This window comes from Myxocyprinus asiaticus, chromosome 8 (assembly GCF_019703515.2).
Source record: "Myxocyprinus asiaticus isolate MX2 ecotype Aquarium Trade chromosome 8, UBuf_Myxa_2, whole genome shotgun sequence".
Lineage (NCBI taxonomy): Eukaryota > Metazoa > Chordata > Actinopteri > Cypriniformes > Catostomidae > Myxocyprinus > Myxocyprinus asiaticus.
In genome coordinates, this window is record NC_059351.1 from 48,541,187 (window position 1) to 48,563,736 (window position 22,550).

A 22,550-nucleotide genomic window follows, 5' to 3' on the forward strand; every position below is an offset into this window, starting at 1 on the left:
TGAAGCAGAGAGAGAGTGAAAAAGTCATTAAGCACCTCTTGGACAACACACACTTCACACACTGAAAGATATGTTCTTTTTCAATGTATATCTTGACTTTTATGTATTTGCCCTAAAATGGTGTAAATGGGCGAGTTTTCTTAAAGGAATAGTTCACCCAAAAAGGAAAATTCTCTCATTATTCACTTATGACTGTCTTTCTTCAGGTAAACATAAATTAATATTTTACAAAAATGTTGAAGCTCTGTAGGTCCTTATCATGTAAGTAAATGGGTGCCATCATGCTGCTGGCTATTTGACAGTCCAAAACTTAGGTAGCATAAAAGTAATCCACATGACTCCAGTCGATCAATTATTGTCTTCTGAAACAAATCGATAGGTTGGTGTAAGAAACAAATTGATAATTAAAACGTTTTTAACTGTAAATCATTGCTTCCGCCCAGTGCTGTATTTCTGTCTGAAATGAACTAACTCTCACGTGATGTTCGTTCCTCTGTTGTATACAAAGCGCACACTTCCGACTCCTCGCATGAACACGACATAGCACCTACGTCAGTGATGCGTCGACTGCTGGCAGGAAGTGATTTTTTAAAGTTAATAAAGTTTTAATTATTTGTTTCTTACAACAACCTATCGATTTGCTTCAGAAGACATTAATTGATCTACTGGAGTTGTGTGGATTAGAGGTCGACCGATATATTGGTTTTGCAGATTAATCGGCACCAATAACAGATTTCTAGATATATCGGTTATCGGCAAACATTCACACCAATAGTTTTTCCCTGTTGTGTCCGGTGCTGGAGCGGCTGGGAAGGGTCCACTGTTATACAGTATGAGAGCAGCCTCTAGAGGAGAAATAAAAACTATCACTTCACTGATGCCTTGTGCTGTTTGTTTTCACACGTGAGACTACACCCTGCATGGAGCGGAACACTTCAGATGCAGATTTAAAACATCAACAACGAAAAGGTATGTATACAGTACACTACAGTACACGCTGTCATATCATTATAAAGTAATTAATTTGTTGACTAGATGCTGCGTTAGTAGAGAACAGAAGTATGTTTGCCGACAAGGCTGAGAGGATGCTAACATCAAAGCTAACCTCAAGCGGTTAGAACAATGTGACAAAAATACACACCCAAAAGTCCTACCCAAATGTTTAAATGTCACAATTGTTACCATATATTAGCATCTATTTGCATTAGTTTATATCCAGCTGGTCACATTTATGCATTTGTTAGTCAGCTAAGTTGCATATTTAAAACTAGTGACGTGAGAAAGCAAATTAATATGTTCATGCAGCCGAGAGAAACGTATAAACAAATCAGAAACGCATCTGATTTCAATTAACTTTTTTTATCCTCACTGTAATACGATGACTTCAGATCGATCACATTCTTGCGCTAAAAAAGGCTACACACAGTGCAACAAATACAGTTTAACAGAAAGCAGGTGTCTCAATATGCTTTTAAAGTTTTTTCTAATTAGACACATCATCTAAAAAACAGCGCTCCTGCATGAGACGCTGAATAAACAAAAACAAAGGGAAACAAAGACGTTTGTCTAGCGCGCGTTTACAAAGAAAAACAAATGGACGGTTGCAAAAGCGTTCGGTGTGAACAGCCCCTTACGGTTGGTGGAACTCTCTGGCTGTTGCGTTTTGCTCTCTTATAAGCATTTCTCAGATTAAGCAATGAGTTGTTTAAATGCTTTGTCAGGAAAGATGTTCCACTTGGAAATGTGTGTCTCGAGATTCTCGCATACGGTTCCATTCTGTTGTGTTTCGTCTGATTGAACAGCCCCTGGCCTGGGCTCATAGTCTGAGCCGCTTCACCACCGAATACCACTGCTATCTGTGAATATTGCTACTCTACATACAACTATACTGAATAAAAAAACAATGTGGTATTTCGCTGTTATTATGAAGCTTGAGTCTGGAGTAGTAGGAATCAGTGCAAGTGTAACACCATGTGAACTGTCAATTGAAGCGTTTCTTCCCCTCATTTTACATTTGACTTAACATTTGAGAATATGGACCGATTAAAACCTTTTATTTATTTATTTTATGCACATTAGTTGAAAATGAAATGCTCTTTTTTTAACAGCCAAGATAGGAATGTTCTATTCAATAATATAACGGTGCTGAATGGTTTATGTATTTATTGCGCCTTCTTGTGGACTAAGGAAACAACGTCAATTTAAAAATCAGCTGACTTTAAAATTGACTTTAAATTTCATATTACTTCATAAATATTCATATTTATATATTTATTTAATTTAAAAAAGTACAATACATTTTCATGGTTCAGTCAGTACTGTTTATTTTTGTAATAAAGTTCAGCACTATTTTACTGAATAGTTATTTTCTCATTCAGTATCAATTTTAAAAATTATCGATTGATTAATCGGTTATCGGCAGGTACTGCCCAACTTGGTTATCGTATTGGTAAAATCCAACTCAGCCCCAGCTACTGTTCATTTAATTATTTTTTCCAAAAGAAAAGCATAGCTTTTTTAAAGTTATCTTATTTCGAAACCTTTCTTGGTAACATTTGTGAATAAAACCAAATATATGTGTCATACTTGATATGTGAGTAAATTAAAATGCAAGAGGGTGTTAGAGTACTCGACTACAAATTTACTTGAAAATGCCCATCCATAATATGTTACAATACTTACCTTATAATATTTACCTACATATACTGTATTTTTTAGCAAAACATTTTAATAAATGAAAAATGCCACATAAGAACTTCAACTATGCACTGATGCAATACAGAACCCAGAAACCAATATGCTGATCTGAAGAACCTATAATAAAACAACAAGAGCTTGATTAATCTCCAAAGACCCTGATAGCTTACTTAAGAACCCCACATTGCTAAAATGGGCTTCTTTGCTAAACCTACTGGGACGAGGCTTCTTTGTTAAACCTAAGATCCTGCAAAGAACCAGTAAAGAATTTTTTTTTATAAAATTGTTTATAAGAGAGAAACTGGAAATATCTACAAGCAGTGAGAATAAAGAAGTTCTCTAATCTTCAGCTGCTCCAAGTTCACTAACAGAAGGACGCTGGTTACCTAGAAACCACCCTAAACATCCACACACACACTGCATTTCCTTCATAAAGGCCCGACTGCTGCTGATGATGCGAAAATGAACAACAAATGGATCTGAGCACACAAACTCATGCAAAGGTCCCCCTCAGCTTCTTTGTAAACTCGCTTTGTTGAACCATCGTCCCACAATCCACCATCGCAGCCTGAGCAGAGTTCAATTGCTAGGTAGACTTGTGACGCAAAAGAAAGCATGCAAGATGACAATGTCTAATTAATCTCCATTCAGAGCTGCTCTGAAACAGGTCTAGACTGCTCTGATAGACATGGGCAGGGGGTTAAATGTTTGAGGCCCAGCTGCCAAGCTAACTTGCCTGATTGGAATATCAGACTAACTGGTTTGACCTCTTATTGACACCACGGTCTGATGAGTTGTGAAAGTAAACATGGAACATTTCCACCATTGGCATTCAAAGATGTTCTGTCCTAAGCAGAAGTTGACCAATATAGGTTTTACAAAGGATGATGCCGATTTCTAGAGAGCAGGGTGGCTGATGGCTGATTCATAACACATTTTAATGACAGCAAATGAGATATATACTAAATTTGCTGAAATTATTGTTTTTACACAATATTTATGGAAATTTACCACAACATTTTGGAAATGACATAAGGGATTATACATTTTGTTAATCATGCAAAAATGTTTTTTGAAAAATATTTTTTGGCCTGGCCGATATATCGGCAATATTTGCCCATTTTGACACTGAGCACATTTACATGTATACCAACACGCTGATAACTACCAAAAATCAGCTTATTCAAATAATTCGACAATGTAAGAAAATCAAATTTACATGTGATTTGAAATCATCTGGTTATTTTTTCGATTTTGACATCAAAACGTAAACATTTGTGCACACTAGAGATCGACTGATATGTTGGTTTTACCGATAAAATGGCGCCTATAGTTGCTTTTTAAAACTAACGTAAACATTCGTACGTGCTAGAGATCGACTAATATATATCGGTTTTACCGAAACTACCGGTTCTGGTAAAACTGCTTTTTGGAACTATCGGTTATCAAAGCAAATATCAAAGCCAGCAGTTACCAATAGGTTTTTTTTATTATTAGTATTCCTTTTTTATGAGGTTATAAAAAAAAGTAAAAAATGTTTACCCTAACCCTAGATTTTTATTACCAGACCGCTGATAATCTACGGTTAAAGAAATACTGCTCATACTTAGCCTATATTACATTTGCCTATGACGTTAGTCTATATTTATTAGCCTATATGTTGTCCTTTACTTCATAGTGTTTATATTGTAATATATTGTAGGTGTTTATAAGAGTGCATGTTTTGTTTCCCTTATGTGTCTGTATGAGCTGGGTGCACAGATTTTTCAAAATAAGAGTCCCCGGTGTATTTCAGGCTTGTTTACAGTTAAAAGTCCTGCATTATGGACCAAATCTAATTTTTTGTTTTATTATTGTTGTGATTTTGGTTGAACAATAAACTTTAACTGGGATTAAATCCATGTTGGACTCTTGTAGCCTCTGTCTGTGCCTGTCATAGTAAGAAAAGACTAAATAATTTTTTGACTTTCAATAAATCGATTTTAAAATCAGCCGATTAATCGGTTATCTGCCTTTTCCACCATAGTTATCGGTATTGGCAAAATCCACTTTTGGTCGGCCTCAACGTGAAACATGAAAGCAGGGTAATGGGCAAAAAACTACATGTGACGAACGGTTTATGCTTAAACCTTTTATGACCTTACCCCAATAAAGGAAAACAGTTTAAGGCATTTACATGACCTTACATGTTGTCGGCTTATTTAGCATAATCGATGTTAAATCATGTATGTAAAAGTGCTCTTTATCTACATCTGTCAATAACTTTATTCACTTCCGGTTCTTTATTGTGTCAGTCCCAAACTCAATCAACAGCCCTGTTAGTGGATTATACACGATTTCTATTTCAAACATTTTGTGAATTTCAAGAAAATATTGTGTAACAAAAAAAGAATATGTGTATATCTGCTATTGTATTAGCCTATATCACTCACGGTATATATCTGCATTAGTTATCAGCATCAGCAATTGAAAAAACCCTAATCTGAACGAATTCTTGGTTTGAAGGTTAAATTCTTGGCTTTGCCTCAAAAGCTAGTGAGCTGCCAACCAAGACAGCATTTCTGGGCATCACAGGCATGCTGCTGCTGACTCGGAACACGCTTATGATGCCCATAAATGTTATCTAGGTAGGCAGCTCATTAGGTTTTGAGACAAAGCTATTAAGAGATAGGGAGATAAAACCCCCTAAAATGATCAATGGTGGCCCTATGAGAGAGCAGTTTCCTGTTGCCATTGTGTGTAAAACAGCCTCTGAATGTCCATCAGTAGGCATTGGAGATAAACACAAGTGTTTTATAATGCTTTGCCCCGCTGTTCTGAGAGGATATTGGCCAAGTGGGCCGACTGGGGTAACACAACCCCCGTCCAACCTGAACGTCATCACAGAAGAATGCGATGGTACAGAGAGCATGAATGATGCCAGAACCGGCTCTCACAAAACAACGGCTTGTTAGCAATCCAGCATCCTTTGAAATATCAACTGTGTATTTACAAAAAGAATGTGATGCCTCATGGAAGGTAGCGCTAATCAAAGGCAAGGTCTAAGGTTTTGGGTCAAAAGTACAATTACACATTTTTTGCTGTCTCTAGCAGTGGTTTTGTGTGTTGGTTTCAAACATCCAATCCAAAACTGTCTTAAATTAAAAAAATTTTTTTGTTAATTCTATCCTCCAAACTTAAAGTACAGCTTCATCTGATTTTTTAAAAGCTGTCAAGGTTAACTAGATTTTAACCCAAAGGTTCAACTGTGTTGCAGGGCAAGGGGATTTGACATAAATGTCAAGATGGTGCAAGTTATCCTTTTTTATTAGGGCAAGTTGTCACATGTGTTTTATATGTTGTAATTTTATACAGTTAATAACAGTTTCAATGGTATGATATTTTGGTAGGCTACGTTACCTTTTCCATTTTTGCTGTTTCATGCATTTTGAAGTCATTACCCTTACTTTATTGTAGATTTTTTTTTTTTACAAGTAATTTAATATATTTCACTCAGATTAAGTCAGTTTCATTGACCCAATATAATTTAGTTGGATTAGGTCAAATTAATGTGCAATAGTAGTTTTAATTCAACTTTCTTAGATTAGTCAGACTCAATTTATTAAGGTTTATTTAATACATTTTCTTATGTTGGACCAACTTACAGAACACAAGCATCCTCAACCTATGCACAAGCGCCATTCTTCACCACAGTAGTAACCCTCAAAACTTCAGCATAACAGACACTCTTTTTAAATACCAATTTTAACATTAACAAACCACTTCCTATTCTCATCTTGCTCAACAATGCATAAAATAACACGTAATTTCAACACTTTTTCTTCCCATCCAGGGTTACACTTTATTTTAATGTGTCCTTGTTACAGTGTAATTACACAAGTAATAACTGATTATTACTAACATGTACTTACTATAGGTTTAGGGTAGGGTAAGGGTTTGGTTTAGTGTTAGTTGCTTGTAATTACACATAACTGACTGTTATTACTATAGTAAATACATGTAATATGTTAACAAGGACACGTTAAAATAAAGTGTTACCCTATCCAGTCCCAAGCAAAGCATGCAGGGGAATCCATAGTTTCATCAATGCTACATTAACACCACAAAAAGTATTTGTGTAGTCGCAACTCAAATGGATTAAGTAAACTTCCATTTTACAAATTTAAATGGATAGAACACAATGAAATCGACCAAATATTGTGGAATTGCGTTGCTTTAGTTCATTTTAAGTAAATTCAGCAAGCAGCAGGATCCCATTGTTACTTACCCCTACAGGTGGGGCATGTTGTCACAAAAGTTCAACATGTGTTTGCATAAACAATGGAAATATCCAACAGCTTTTTGTAAACAAAACTTACAGAAATTAACGTTCAAAAATAAACCCACCGTGAGAAATATTCACTGAAGCATTAAATGAGAGGACTAACTCTGGTCTCTTAATCCTACTGAGTTCTGTTTAATCAGATTACGATTTCCCAACTTTACTTGGCAAACAAAACAGCGCGTTCTGTTCAACTCACCGGCCACGCGAAGCTGAAGGGCAGCACAATCCTCGATTTATCTTTCGTGTCGGCCAGCGGCTTGACAGAAAAATTATTCCCACCGATGACGGGAGTAGATCCGCTTCCGTAGCTACACGGGCCTCCCGAGAACACCCGTGACTGATACTCCTTCAAACACACTCGGAAAAACGTATCGCACTCATCCGCGATGCATCTGCGGTCCGCCGCGTTCCGCGCGCCGTCACAGCACGCGCCGTTCTGCAGCTCTCCGTTCACATTCTGCATTGACAAGACCTGCAACTCGAAATGTCCAGATGCCTCACATACCTGCAATAACAAAAGACGGAAAAAAGTGAATAAGTCTCTGTCCTATGGAATAAATAAATAAGAATGATATTATTGGAATATAATAGTGCAATATTTCAATCGGTGTAATTGCGTATGTGTAGGCTACTATGTTGTTTTGTATATTTTTACAATCTATCTATTTATCTATCTAGCTAATGCAAAATTCAGTTATTTGTTTCAAGTTTTAAAACCCTGCTAAAACCGTTTAAAACTCTTAAAAGGAGAAAATCCAAGAAAACATTTCAGAGACCCATTTTAGAGCTACAGGACAAACAGACAGTCTCTCTGGATGGAACATCCACTTAACTAAAGGTTCATTGATCTCAAATCTATTTCATTTTAAATGCTCTGATTGCTTTGTATAAGCAGTTTTGTCGTCATGTCATATCATATGAAAAGCAAAACCCCACGTACCCTCATCCACAGGCACCGCAAAAGCACATGAACGGACAGCAGCGCAAAACTTGGACTCCGTCTCCGAATCATGTCTCCTCTGTCTGTGCGGACCGTTCGCTGCGAAATTACAACTTCAGCCGACACACGGCTCTCATATAGTGCCACATACACAAGGACAGAAATGCTCAGATCCAATAAAGAGATTCCCTGATGCCCCTCCGGAGGCTCTGTTATCCGCCACTCTATTCTTTTATTGCCCTTCTGTTTTACAACAATGACCACGGGTTGGAGAAAAGCTGCGAATGCAATCGGACGAAAGCTCCATCTATACAGCGCGTTCACCGAGGTAGGGGGCGTGGTCAACACTTGGGATACTTGCATATTCATGAGCGGGCGGGATTATAGATGGAAACGACACCCCCCTTGTTTTCTAAAGCAATTTTTGTGGCTAATTTTTTTTTTTTTTTATATCTGGTGAATATTAAATCCAAAACAAACAACGACATCAAAATTAACAATAATAAAAATTAACGTAGTTTCCTTTTCTTGAAGTATGTGTGCCACTGTAAATTTAAGAGGTATAAGGGCACAAGATCACCTCAAAATAGTCCAAATAAAATTGAAAATAAATAAATAAATATATCTTGGGAAGACTAAGTATTAATAAACTTTAGTCATAGTAGACACCATAGTTAATTTTACGTAAATGAAAACAAGGCTGTAGGGATGTGAGGTCCTATGTCTACTTTTCAAAGTCCATGTTTTCCCCAAGTTTTTTGTCCATTGGAAAGACATACAGTATATCTGAAAGCTTAGTTAGTTGAACGATAGACACCCTGGTACATAACAATACAACCTATAGCATAGACTGAATAGCTATTATATTAATAACTGCGAAAATAATCTCCTCTGGTTTTGTTAAACAAGCACAATATAAGCACAAGGAACATCATTCTTGGTATATATCACACTTACAGCGGTTCTCCACTGTTTTTTTTTTTTTTTTTTTTTTTAATTCAGCATTTTGAATGACGTCATCTACTGTGGGATTATGCAAAGTGTCCAGTGGATGGGCGCTTCAGAATCTCATTGGATGTAGTAGGTCATACGGGTATTTCTTGCCCACTCTTTAATGAATACTGAGGATTCTGACACACCTACTCCATTGGCATACTTTTTTTGGCATACTATATAGTAGAGAAGTTTGCATATTCTGATGCAGCATATGTCTGTCTTTCAGCCTTGTTTCCATTCGGCTAAAATAAAAAATGGTACCTACCTTGACTAAGGTCCATATAACACTAATAGCATAAACATTACCTCTTACTGTTATTTTTTCCCATTAGCCTGCACAGACATTATCTTAAAATGTCTGCACACTGAAGAATGTCAGGCCGAATCACATTAAGCATCATTCTCTGACCTAATGCCATTGCCTTATTGCATTTTAGCACTTAGCTTGATTGCATTCTAATGAGGTTCATTCGCAACACATTTTGGCACAAGCTGCCATTGTGACAGTCCTGTTAATATGCATATATTATTCATGAGCACACACCATGAATATCACAACACAGGACCCCTGGTAGTTCCCCATTGTTTTCAGCACAGAAACAGCCCCCGTCTTTTCATGGGCCTGTAATGGCAGCTGCTCGGAGAAGTCTTTCTCAGAACGACAAACTTCTCTTTTTACAGCTCCAAACGTGAAGCAGTTAATCATTTCCCAGTCCATGCTGGGCTGTCTTAGAAAAGTCCCTAATGAAAAGAACATGACAGAAATGGGGGGGGGGGGGGGGGGGGTTAGTGGATGGAAGAGAAAGATGGGAGGGGGATCTCCTTTGAAATAGAGATGGAGGAAAAGAAGGGGCTTTATTTTTAAATTAGAGCAGCTGGGTCTCACTCCCCTTTAAGAGCTGTCATGAATAGATTATGGTACAGGCCTAATAGGGAGCCGCCCACCTCCTCCCCTTGGGATACGCCCCCTTAACCTTTACAGGATGGCATGAACAGCATTTCATTAACTGAAGACAAGGAAAGGAAGCCGTGAGGCAAAGATTGGGTCCTGACTTAGAGCAAAGAGATAAAGACTAGAATAAAGAGTAGATTTGTTTCATTTACATAATTGATGCTTATCTCATGAATAAATAATTAGATATAACAAATTATCATTTCTGATCTTTTACAGTATGTAGCTAATCAAATACATAGAAATTCAGTGTATTTTCTAGGAAAGGAATCACAATCCTACACTACACAATCCTACACCATCCAAGATGCTGGTTTTGTAGTCTTAGATGGTTTAAGCTGGTCTTCAGCTGGTCTAGCTGGTCGGCCAGCTGATTTCACATCTTGACTAGCTGATAAGTGCCCAAAATCAGGCTGGGAGACAAGCTAAGACAAGCCTGATTAGTCTGATTCAAGCTGTTTATTCAGCAGCATTATCAAGGATTTTTATCAAGTAATATCACACTCTCCCAATTTCTCAGAACTCAAAAATGTGGCAACATCATAAAGTATTACCCACACATTCTCGAAACAGTTATTTGCAACATAATAGGTCCCGAAGACACAGGCAGATTTGCAGTATGTTGTCAAGCAGCCAGCATTGCTGTGCTAGTCACTAGTATGTAACTCTTTCCCCCTTATGCTTCATCAGGCATGCACTTTTACTTTCCTGTATCATCTCGTCTTATCTGTTCATCCATGACTGATGGGAAGGGTTTCTTAGTTTTTCCCCCTTGTGAGAAAAACTTTATCAGTCTGTCTTGTTGGTCTGTTTATGCATCTATTTGCCTTTCCATTCTTGAGATTGATCATTCATAACTGAGATGTTTCACAGTAATCTCACGCTCATTTAATGTTTATGTGCATGTGTGTGTGTTTGTGTATGAGCAGAAGTTCCCACAGTCTCTCCTCTACTTTCTTGCTGTGACTTGCATGTCATTTCCCTGCAGGAGCAGTGTTGTGAAACACATCAGTGAGAATGAGAGGGAGAGAGAGATGAAAAAAAGAACAGTTAATGAGCAAGTAACGTCACATATTAGACCTGAAATGGCTCAACTGTCCTTCAGATCTCTCATATAACTACAGTAAATACTGTATGTGTATGCACTCAAAAAATGAACTTTCACTATTCTCAGTTTTACTCAATCCTCTTTTGTTCATATTACTCAAAAACATAACATAACCAAGGGAATTTAAACTAACTGAGTTGATTCAACTAAAAAAGTGTCTTGTCAGCTTTACTTAATTCATTTGTGTTGGGACAACATTAATATTTTTTGCTTGGTTAACTGAAACTGGGCAGAGAATTTCTACTTCCACCATGCTTTGCATGGGACTTGATGTAAGAGAAAGTAAATGTTAAAATTAAGTGTTATTTTATGTATCTTTGTGCATTATGTATGTAAGGGGGGAGACTTGTTAGTGTTAAATGTTTTGTTATGTTGAGATTTAAAATAATTTCTGTTATGCTGCAATTATGGGGGTTACAATCATGGTGAAGAGTGGAGCCTTACCCTACATTGAAAAGGTTATTTGTTAGCTCAACAACTATTACATTTAAAATTAAATAGCTTCTACTCAGAAATGCACATATTTATAATATTTTTTAGCTTTACTTAATTTTCATTGTGTACAACACAAAATTTACATTTTAAGGTGAACTTAGAAAGTTACATAAAGTAAATGAATTATCGTAAGTTCCTTGAACTTCTTTAGCTTCCAAATTCATAAAATTAAGATTTTAAGTACTACGAACTCAAACAATCAAGTACAGAACTGATTCACTTGTGGTGAATACCAAAAAGCTCTTGCGCTTGAATAATTTAAGCATGTTTATTTGGTCAAAATGAACTTATGTAGGCATTTAATTAGTTGTTATTAAGAATTCATAAAGATGTTAGCTCTTTTTAGTGTTATTGATGTTGTTTTACTGTGTATGGCTGTTTTGTGTAGTCACCATTAGGGTGATTAGTGTTCTATAAGTGGTCAACTTGGATCCTGTTCAATCCATGCAGTTTTTCCTTGCGCATGTGAATATGCATAGCTGAAGTCTAGCTTTTAAACTTCTAAGTTTAATGTCTGACCTTGGTTATTACTTTCCTTAGATCCAGGTAAATTAAGAAGAAACAGTGATGTAATGTGTGAATGAACTGATACATTTGAGTATATCTAACAAAGGTTTTCTTGTTGTGCTGACATAAATGAAAATAAGTTGAATTAAAAAGTGTGATGTAAAAATGCTACATCATATTTTAAGTAAATCTAACACATAATTTTTTTTTTAGTGTAGGTTGAGGACCAATAAATGTGGAGTATTTCACATATTGCTTTATCCATTGAGCAGCTGCTGTGCTAACCATAGCATAGTGACCAAGTTTCACTCATTAGTGCTTCCCACCAGCATGTATTTATCATGCTAATATTTACTGTCACTAGCATGTCACTAAAAGAGTTATTTTGACATATCAAATTTGACTTGATTCAGTTAGGTTCCCTATACTCGAAGCATTTAAGTTTAAATTACACGATAATTTTAATTTAAGAAAACTTTTTCAAACATGTGGAACCACTTCCCATGATTGAATCAAGTTCAGCCAAAGAGTTGTTTTTTTTAGTGTGGGTGCTAAAATGGCTACTAGACCTTAACCACTACTTTTTCTTTTTCTCTTTTCTAGATAAATATAATGGATAAATAGATTACTGTTTTAGACCAGGCAAGTGCTCCTCTCTCAGTGTGTGTATTGAGCCAGAACTCATTTCAAAGGATCTGCAGAATGGATTTTAACATTGTAAAATCTGTTGATTGGAGCTGCAAGTACTATGCTCTTATTGGCAGCTTGTAACCAGAGGTGGGTAGACTAGCCAAAAACTGTACTGAAGTAAAAGTACAATTACTTTAAAAAAATAATTATTCAAGTAGAAGTAAAAGTACTAACATAAATAATTACTTGAGTAAGAGTAAGAAAGTGTCCAATTAAAAGAGTACTCAAGTAGTGAGTAACTCGTTACTTTCACAAATGACATAATGGACGTTAACTCTCCTATATTCCATTACATAATACACATTGAACATGTACTACAGAATTATTATTATTATTATTATTAATGGAAATTCTGTCATCATTCACCATCATGTTGTTCCAAACCCATATGACTTTCTGTCTTCCATGCAACACTTAGACAGAATGTTTACCTGAGTCACTATTTACTTTCAGTGAATGTGTTTTTTTCGATATATTTTGAAAGTGAATGGTGATCGAGACTGTCAGTCCCTAACATTCTGTCTAACATTCTGTCTTACATCTTTTGTGTTCCACAGAATACAGAAGGTCACAAGGGTTTGGAACAATATGAGGGTTGGGAAATTATGTCAGAATATTAAATTATGACTGAGCTATTACTTTAAAGAATTAGTTCACCAAAAAATGAAGATTTTCTCATCATTTACTCACCCTCATGCCATCCCAGATGTGTATGACTTCCTTTCTTCTGCAGAACACAAATGAAGGTTTTTAGAAGAATATCTCAGCTCTGTGGGTCCATGCAATGCAAGTGAATTATTAAATTAAGAATTATTGTATTGACAATAACAAATATTTGTCAATTATAAAATAAATGTAAAGGGGTTGGGTATGTAGAACTTTGTGAATGACGAGCATTCCAAGCATGATCTTTTATTTGGATATTCTGCCAGTTCTGCCACAAAAAACTGACCTAAAATGAGCAGACTCTATGGTTTTACACAGGTCCCAAGTCAGCTCTCAGATATTGAGACTCTTCATTTTACATATGGATCAAGGTTTGCTGTGGTCTAATGATGCTTTACATTTACAATCCAGGTGAACTGATCAGAGATCAATTCTGTATAAGCACCTGTGCATCTGCGAATGGACCACCACCTGATGGAAATGAACTTCCTCTGGTCTGCTGACTCAGCTCCTCTTTATCTTGGGCCAAAAAAAAAAATGATCAGTAACATTTGAGTGCATGCAGAGGAAGACTTTGGAGTTTGTTTGAAGGGAAAACGCAACTAATTGCAACTCCATCTTTGTTTTCTGAAGATTAAATAGCTTTACAGAGGCCTGGCACTGTAAATACTTACAGGACCATATGAGCAACACATTTCAAATCTCTGTGAGCTTTCACAGACTTTGTCATTCCCTTTAAAACATGTAACGAAACACTTTTGCTCTTTAAAAGCAGCTGTAGTGTAAGTTGTCCTTGTTGTTGACAATTAATTGTGAAATAATTGTGTTTGTGTGTACATGAAGGTTTTAAAGTACACTATATTGCCAAAAGTATTCGCTCACCCATCCAAATAATTGAATTCAGGTGTTCCAATCACTTCCATGGCCACAGGTGTATAAAATGAAGCACCTAGGCATGCAGACTGCTTCTACAAACATTTGTGAAAGAATGGGCCGCTCTCAGGAGCTCAGTGAATTCCAGCGTGGTACTGTGATAGGATGCCACCTGTGCAACAAGTCCAGTCGTGAAATTTCCTCGCTACTAAATATTCCACAGTCAACTGTCAGTGGTATTATAACAAAGTGGAAGCGATTGGGAATGACAGCAACTCAGCCACGAAGTGGTAGGCCACGTAAAATGACAGAGCGGGGTCAGCGGATGCTGAGGCGCATAGTGCGCAGAGGTCGCCAACTTTCAGCAGAGTCAATCGCTACAGACCTCCAAAGTTCATGTGGCCTTCAGATTAGCTCAAGAACAGTGAGTAGAGAGCTTCATGGAATGGGTTTCCATGGCCGAGCAGCTGTATCCAAGCCATACATCACCAAGTGCAATGCAAAGCGTTGGATGCAGTGGTGTAAAGCACGCCGCCACTGGACTCTAGAGCAGTGGAGAAGCGTTCTCTGGAGTGACGAATCACGCTTCTCCATCTGGCAATCTGATGGACGAGTCTGGGTTTGGCGGTTGCCAGGAGAACGGTACTTGTCTGACTGCATTGTGCCAACTGTGAAGTTTGGTGGAGGGGGGATTATGGTGTGGGGTTGTTTTTCAGGAGCTGAGCTTGGCCCCTTAGTTCCAGTGAAAGGAACTCTGAATGCTTCAGCATACCAAGAGATTTTGGACAATTCCATGCTCCCAACTTTGTGGGAACAGTTTGGGGATGGCCCCTTCCTGTTCCAACATGACTGCGCACCAGTGCACAAAGCAAGGTCCATAAAGACATGGATGAACGAGTTTGGTGTGGAAGAACTTGACTGGCCTGCACAGAGTCCTGACCTCAACCCGATAGAGCACCTTTGGGAGCGAAGACTGCGAGCCAGGTCTTCTCGTCCAACATCAGTGTCTGACCTCACAAATGCGCTTCTGTAAGAATGGTCAAAAATTCCCATAAACACACTCCTAAACCTTGTGGAAAGCCTTCCCAGAAGAGCTGAAGCTGTTATAGCTGCAAAGGGTGGGCCGACGTCATATTAAACCCTATGGATTAAGAATGGGATGTCACTTAAGTTCATATGCGTCTAAAGGCAGATGAGCGAATACTTTTGGCAATATAGTGTATATTGGCAGAATAGGGGATAGAAAATGTCAAGTCCAGTCAAAGGAAATTCCCAACCATGACAGAAAAAGTGTGTACGGTTGAATTTTTTTTAACTAGCTGGGTGCATTCTTACACATAACTTTGTTAGAGACATGCAGGTAGCCTATAATAAAAACAAAAGATAAGACAGATTACCTATCAAACAAAAGGAAATGATAAAGACACAGCTTAAAAATGTTATGCTGTGCAATGCAAGATAAATATACGAAAGAACACAGAATAAATAAACAAACACAACAAGTAGTATGACATACCTGTATGATAAGAGATAATGGTTTATGACACTTAACATGCAACATACTGTATGATGGGGCAAGTTCACATGGTTGACAAGTTGGACAACAAGCCCTTTCTTTTTGAAAATGTGGACAGGCACACACAAACACATATTTGCTTAGCTTTCTAATTGACTTCTGTTTATATTTACTATAAAGTAACCTTAAAGTCAGCATGGACACAAAATTGACACTATTTATTCTCTTACCACTAGGACTGTCAGTCGATTTAACATTTTAATTGAATTAATTACATGATATGCTAATTAATTAAACAAATTAAAAAGGCCCTGTAATAATAATAATTCATATACATATAATTATTAAATAATTATAAATATAATATACATTATAAATGCATTAATTCAGATAATTAAATGTGCACGTGTTAATTTTTAGTCCTAAATAAATTAATTATAATTTTAAAACCTATGTATAAAATCATGACCACTCACATGAGATGAAGTGTCAAATCAGTAACCTTATAAATGCTGTATTCTACATGGAGAGGGTCTCCTCATGGGGGCTGCCATGTTGGAATCACATGACTAGTTGAAAACTACTCGCTTAATCTCAGTAACTGCCCTGATATTGGACACTTTCACTGACAGATTTAATTAATCATGGCTTAGTGTGAACTGTGAATTTCTTTGCCTCAAGCTCCCCCTGAAACTTCTGATGCCCCCACCCCGCAAGGGTGTAAAAAGTACTCCGAAATTATACTTAAGTGAAAGTATGGATACTGAGTGAAAATTTTACTCAATTAAAAGTCCAAGTATCTAGCCAAAAACATACTTGATTGAAAGTAAAAAGTATTCACATTAAATTGTACTGAAGTATTAAAAGGACTTTGTTTTTTAGGATTTTTTCCTAGCTTGAATAAAAAGAAGAAAGGAGATGTGTGAGAGAGAATGTTGTTAAATTCAATTGGTTTGTTAAGTCACTTTTTTATAGTCTCTGATGACTGTCATATTTCTCCCCCAGTGGCATTCCAAACCTGGTCATAGAATCATGTTACAATAACAACATTTCTGTGAAATGATTTTTATGTGGCCTGTTGTATTTAACACAGCAATTTCCTAGTGGAATGAACACTAGAGGCGCTAAACCAACAATTACTTTTATCCCCTTTCACTCAAATCATGAGTAAAACAGCAAATTATCAGTTCATAAACACTTCTTTTTTGCTCTGTTCCTCACACAATGCTATCTTATGACATATAAACACATTTACTATAATGCATGACTAATTATAATGTTTGCATTAAATAAACAACTACATTTACAAGCTTGTTCGAGTGTGATCAAATTGTACGGTAGCTCAACTGATAAGAGTATTGCATATGCGATACAAAGGACCTGAAGAGCACACAAGTCGACACGTGAGCTGAAATTATCATAGTAGCACCACAAAATGAAGTGTTTATTTCAGAAATTGTTTTTCATGTCACATTTGCTATGAAACTATCAGTTATGTTTAGGTTTAAGATTTAGGGTAGTTAGGTTTTTTTATTTAAATCTCGATAGAACATTAACCTTAAAAACCTCATTTGTTCGGGATAATATTTCACTCCCTTTTAGCGCCACACAGTGGACATTTCACTCCGGAATTGCCCTGAGATGTGTAACGAACCACATTATTTTATTTAGCAAAAATGTTGCCACAGTTACAACATGTTCGTTGTATGGGAGAAAGCACTCACGGATTGTGATGTCAGAGCACCCAGCCCCTTGAGACATAGAGAAAGATAAAAAAAATTCAAAATAAGCTTTGAAGAAAGTTAGTAATTTTGTTGGTTTTGTGATTTGTTTTCTGAGGTTTGCTAATAAACCTTGCTGTTGAGCAGATGGATGAATTCAATAAAATGTATAATTAATATGTACTCAGATTCCATAATTTTTATTATGATTATTATCATTATTATCATTGCTGGTTTTATAGTTATTATTATAATTAATAGTTGCCTAACAACAACAGCAATAATAATTCAGCAAATAGGGAATAGAAATTCATAGATATGATTTAAATATGACAACAAGTGTAGAAATAAATGGCATGTACACATTTAATTACAAAAGCCTTTTGTTTATATACTGTATATATATATTTGCAATGTGAATGATTATCTTTAACTTCATAACTGTCCAATCTGTAGAAGTAGCAGGCATTTAGAAAAAAGCTAAGGACAAAAAGCATCAGTGTTTCTCACTTCATGCTCATAGTTTTGAATGAATACATCACATTACGTCGGGTGGTCACATACGGTCTAGTCTCACAAACATTTCAACGTTTCCGAAGCTCAAATCAGATCCGAAATTCTGCCTCTGCAGATGGTCGGAACTCCACACAGCCGCTGTGCTGCACTCCATTTGAAATGACTGACCTCTGTCAGTCTGTCATCTGTTGTTTGTCAGATGCAGTGAAAAGGCGGCTTCAGTCCAGTAAGAAAATGATCTGCAAAAATGTAGTGATTACTTTTCAAGTTTAAATAAAATTGTAAGGAGTAAAAAGTACAATTTTTTTCTTTGGAAATGTAATTAAGTAATACTACAAGTATTAAGTTTAAATTGCACTCGAGAAAAGTACAAATCCCCCCAAAAATAATCCTTAAGTATAATACTGTAAAGGGGTTAAAAGGGAAAGGAGGTGAGAACTGGCTTGAAGGTGTAACTCATAATTTAATAGTGAATTTAAAGCAAAAGCCAAATAACAAACAGACACACAGGACAGCTGCCTGTAGCTCTCTCTCTCTCTCTCTCGAACTGCCGTCTCTGGTCGCCTTTATCCATCGCTCGCCTCATCAGGCTGATTGGGGTCCGGGCATGCATCATTCCGGCCCAGCCCCGCCCTCGTCCGCACTACACTCCTCCCTGTGTTGCCCCTGGCATGACGTATACCCCCCCCCCCCCCCTCCGGGGGGGCGTGCCTTCATCCCCACCTTCTTCGACCTGGGAGGAGACAGGAGAGGAAAAAAAAAATACATAAAAAAAAGGCCAACACGGAGCAACAGCGAGAGAGAGAGAGAGAGAGAGAGAGGAGAGAGAGAAAAAGAAACTCATTCACCGGTTCTCTGATGCGCCTCCGCGTGGTCCTCAATCACTCCTCCACCCTCTTAGGCGGATGACAGCCACTCCTCCCCGGGCGGACCGGAGTCAAACCTCTGACCCCCAGCGGACAGAACACCCCTCCGCATTTCTTGCGGCCCGTGGGGACATTCCTCCACCCCTGGCAGCGGCCCTACCGCTCCAGGCGGTCGGGGAGTCGGTTCCCTCCTCCCCTCGCGGACGGTGGTCTTCCCTCGACTCCTCTGTGTTTCTTGTGGCCAGCAGGGCACTCCTCCGCTCCTGGCAGCGGCTCCATCGTTCCAGGCGGTCGGGGAGTCCAGTCCCTCCTTGCCTTGTTTACGGCGGCCGTTCCCAGCATCCGGACAGTCATTCCGGCCCGGCCCGGCCCCGCCCTCCTCTGTGCTACAAATACTTAAGTATTTTTACTCAATTAATTTACACCCCGGCCTGACAGACAGTGAAATGATCAAGGGGCACTGCGCCCCACAGACTGAGGTCGAAACGATTAAATGTGCAATATGTAACAATTTTCATGTAATATTCGCCTTTTTTTTGCCAATGTGTGAACGGCTTGTAACGCAGCTCTAAAAATGAGCCCTTCTCGGACTTCCTAGGTTGCCTATTAAAGCCTGTAGACTGATTTTCATGCAAAAGGAGCGGGTCGGTTTTGCCGGGAAAATCCAAAGGATGTGACGTTTATGCGCGATCTCGAGAGCCTTGCCTCAGTGATTCTCTTCCGCTATTCAACAGCAACAACAAACTGCAACACTAGGTAACGTTATCTGAGAGATGGAATCCAGCAAACACTTCAATACCTACTTTACCTTAGCATCTCCATAGCCCCGCCCAGTTGCAGTGAGCAGTGAGATAACAGATCAGTCAATAGCAGAGAGCCAATCATAACAGTGGACGTTTACTGTCAAGTTTTAAAGGAGAAGCAGCACATAAAACAAGCGTTTCTGACAGAGGGTCAGAATGAAGGTGGAAAATAATCATGTTTTACCAATATATGACTGTTTTTGTGCAAAAAGCTTTACTAATATTACAAGTAAACCTCAAGGAACATATTAAAATAATAAAAGGGCATGTCATGACCCCTTTAAAGCCATTTCAGATCAAATACTTGAATCTAATATACAGTATATGTACTTTATATATAAATATATATACTGTATATACTGTAGATTATTGTTGAACATCAAGATTTTTTTTCAGTTGTTGATCTAAAAGCTCAAATCCTTGTCTCTAAATCGTGTTGAACAAGCAAATAACATTATCCACTAGTCGGACATGAGGTTAATGTCTGTTTCACATCAGGTGCTGTTCCCATGAGACTCTGCTGAATCTGTGACCTGGTAAAAAGATAGCATGCCGCGAAGGCCAAGGTTTGTTTCAAGATGTTTTGGTGCAAAGCTTGCATACGTTCCCATCAAAGAGGTACATGGGACTGGCTCAATCCAGAGCAGCGCTGAGACCCCGCACAGCGGGCTGTGCAGCTGTGCTCGGTGGGATGCTTTGACTTATTACACAGTAACGAGCAAATAAAAGAACAGAGACGTTATGATTCACTAACACTCGGCACAATCCTTGCAGGACAGTCAACCCTTGCATTACATTTGTGAATGAATATAGAATCTGTCACTCAAATAAACAACTCTTTGGCTGAACTTGATTCAGTCGAGGACAGTGGTTCCACATGTGTGAGTTTTCATAACTTAAAATTATAGTCAATCTCAACTCAGTTACTTTGTGAAGAGGGAACCTAATTGAAATGGGTAAACTCAACTAAATTGACATGTCAAAGTAACTTAAATTATTCTATTAATTGTTATATACTAGCTAATGATGGTGAACGTTCGCGTGCTAAATATATACCAGTGGGAAGCATTGCAGAGTGCATTTTGGTGACAACGCTATGGTTATCACAGTATTTGCTCAATAAAAAGCACATTAAATATCATGCACCATCTTCTCAGTCCTCAGCCTAAGCTCTAGCTCCACTCTTCACCATAATGGTAACCCCCAAAATTACAAAAGAAACTCTTCTAAATCTCAACATAACAAAACATTAAACACTAACAAGTATCCCTCTTTATATTCATTGTGCATAAAAACACATAAAATAAAACTTAATTTAGCATTTACTCTCCCTATCGAGTCCCATGCAGAGCAAACAAAAAATATTCATGTTGTCTCAATAGAAATGGATTTAAGTAATACTTTTTACTTTGAAACAACTCAGCAAAATTGAGTTCACTTGGCTACATGCATATTTGAGTAATATGAACAAGGGTAGATTCAGTAAACCTAACGAGAGTGAATTTTTTTTTAGGGTTTGAGCTTTTGCCATTATTGATTGTGTGTGTGTGTGTGTGTGTGTGTGTGTGTGTGTGCACTTCTTTTGCTATATTTGTGAGGCCCTCTTGTCCTCACATGTTGTTTTGCTTTACTGTAATGACAAGGTCATGGGTTCGAGTCCCATGGAACGCATGATACTGGTAAAATGCATATCCTGGATGCATTGTTAGATGTGGGTAAAAGTGTTTGCCAAATGCATTATTTTGAATAATTTTAATCTTCTGCTCTGGCTTAGGGTATAGCAATCATTATTAATTTACCAGAAAATGTGTAAATTAATAATGTGTGTGTGTGTGGTGGTGGAGAGAGAGAGATATAGGCTGCACATGCCTGTGAGAGAGTTAAACTTCTCCTTCCATGATGTTTTAGGAAAACATTTCGCACTCTGAAGCCAGAGCCAGCACTGCAGCAACTTCAAAACACACATCTGGATGAGAGTGAGAATAATCATGTGACCTGTCACGTGGTCTTCAAATTAACAATACATAAATGCATGAATATATTTACTTAGAAGGTTTACGTATGCAAGGAAAAATCAATCCTTTTTAAAATGGATGGATCGCAACCTTAACCCTTATCAAATTTACCATGGTAACCATAGTTTTTGTTATAATAATTAATTGAACACTGATGTCTTTTTATCAAATTGCTGTAGCCATCCTTTTATTAAAGTGATTTAAATCTGCTTGAGGTTTTGCCTTTCTGTGTTTTCCCAACAGATAAGGGCATTTTTAGCTAGAAACATAGGCTACTTTACGCAAGTATGCAAACGCACGGTGGTGGAAGTAGAGTTGCCTTCAATAGTCTGTGCCATTAAACCGTATTTGTTATTATTGAGGTTGCTAGCTAAAAATGAAATGTCAAAATTGCAACAGATGTTTAAAGCAAATATTTAATACCTTTGTTAATAAAATCTTACATTAAATATGTTTTAATATAAATAAATGAGAAAATTCACACATAAAAGTAAATGACACCCTGAAATGTATCATAATAATAGTTTAAGTGGGGAAATAATTGTATATTGAATGTCACAGCTTGCTATCGTCACACAAAATTCATCCCAAAACAAATATGCTTAAAGGTATATTCCAGGTAAAGCTCAAACGACAGCATTTTTGGCATTATGTTGATTACCATGAAAAAATCTTTTTGACTCGTCCCTTTTTATATATATATATATATATATATATATATATATATATATATATATATATATATATATATATATATATATATGTGTATATATATATATATAAAATAAAAGCAAAAATCAAGGATACATTGAGACACAGTTGAAGTGAAAGGGGCCAATTTCTGGAGGGTTTAAAGGCAAAAATG

The 22,550-nt window shown here is 37.3% G+C and overlaps 1 protein-coding gene across 3 annotated transcripts in view; it reads right to left on the reverse strand.

The window, feature by feature from the left end:
* The window catches only part of LOC127445254 (protein jagged-1a-like), a 57,835-nt gene extending 49,579 nt beyond the window's left edge, over window positions 1-8,256 (reverse strand). For all 3 annotated transcript variants that reach the window (XM_051705176.1, XM_051705175.1, XM_051705174.1), the window contains exons 1-2: window positions 7,962-8,256; window positions 7,218-7,526 (exon numbers count right to left, since the gene is read on the reverse strand). In XM_051705176.1, coding sequence (XP_051561136.1) covers window positions 7,218-7,526; window positions 7,962-8,033 — 381 coding nt within the window. In that variant the 5' untranslated portion in view covers window positions 8,034-8,256. The remainder of the gene's footprint in view (window positions 1-7,217; window positions 7,527-7,961) is intronic.
* Window positions 8,257-22,550: the final 14,294 nt, after the last annotated feature.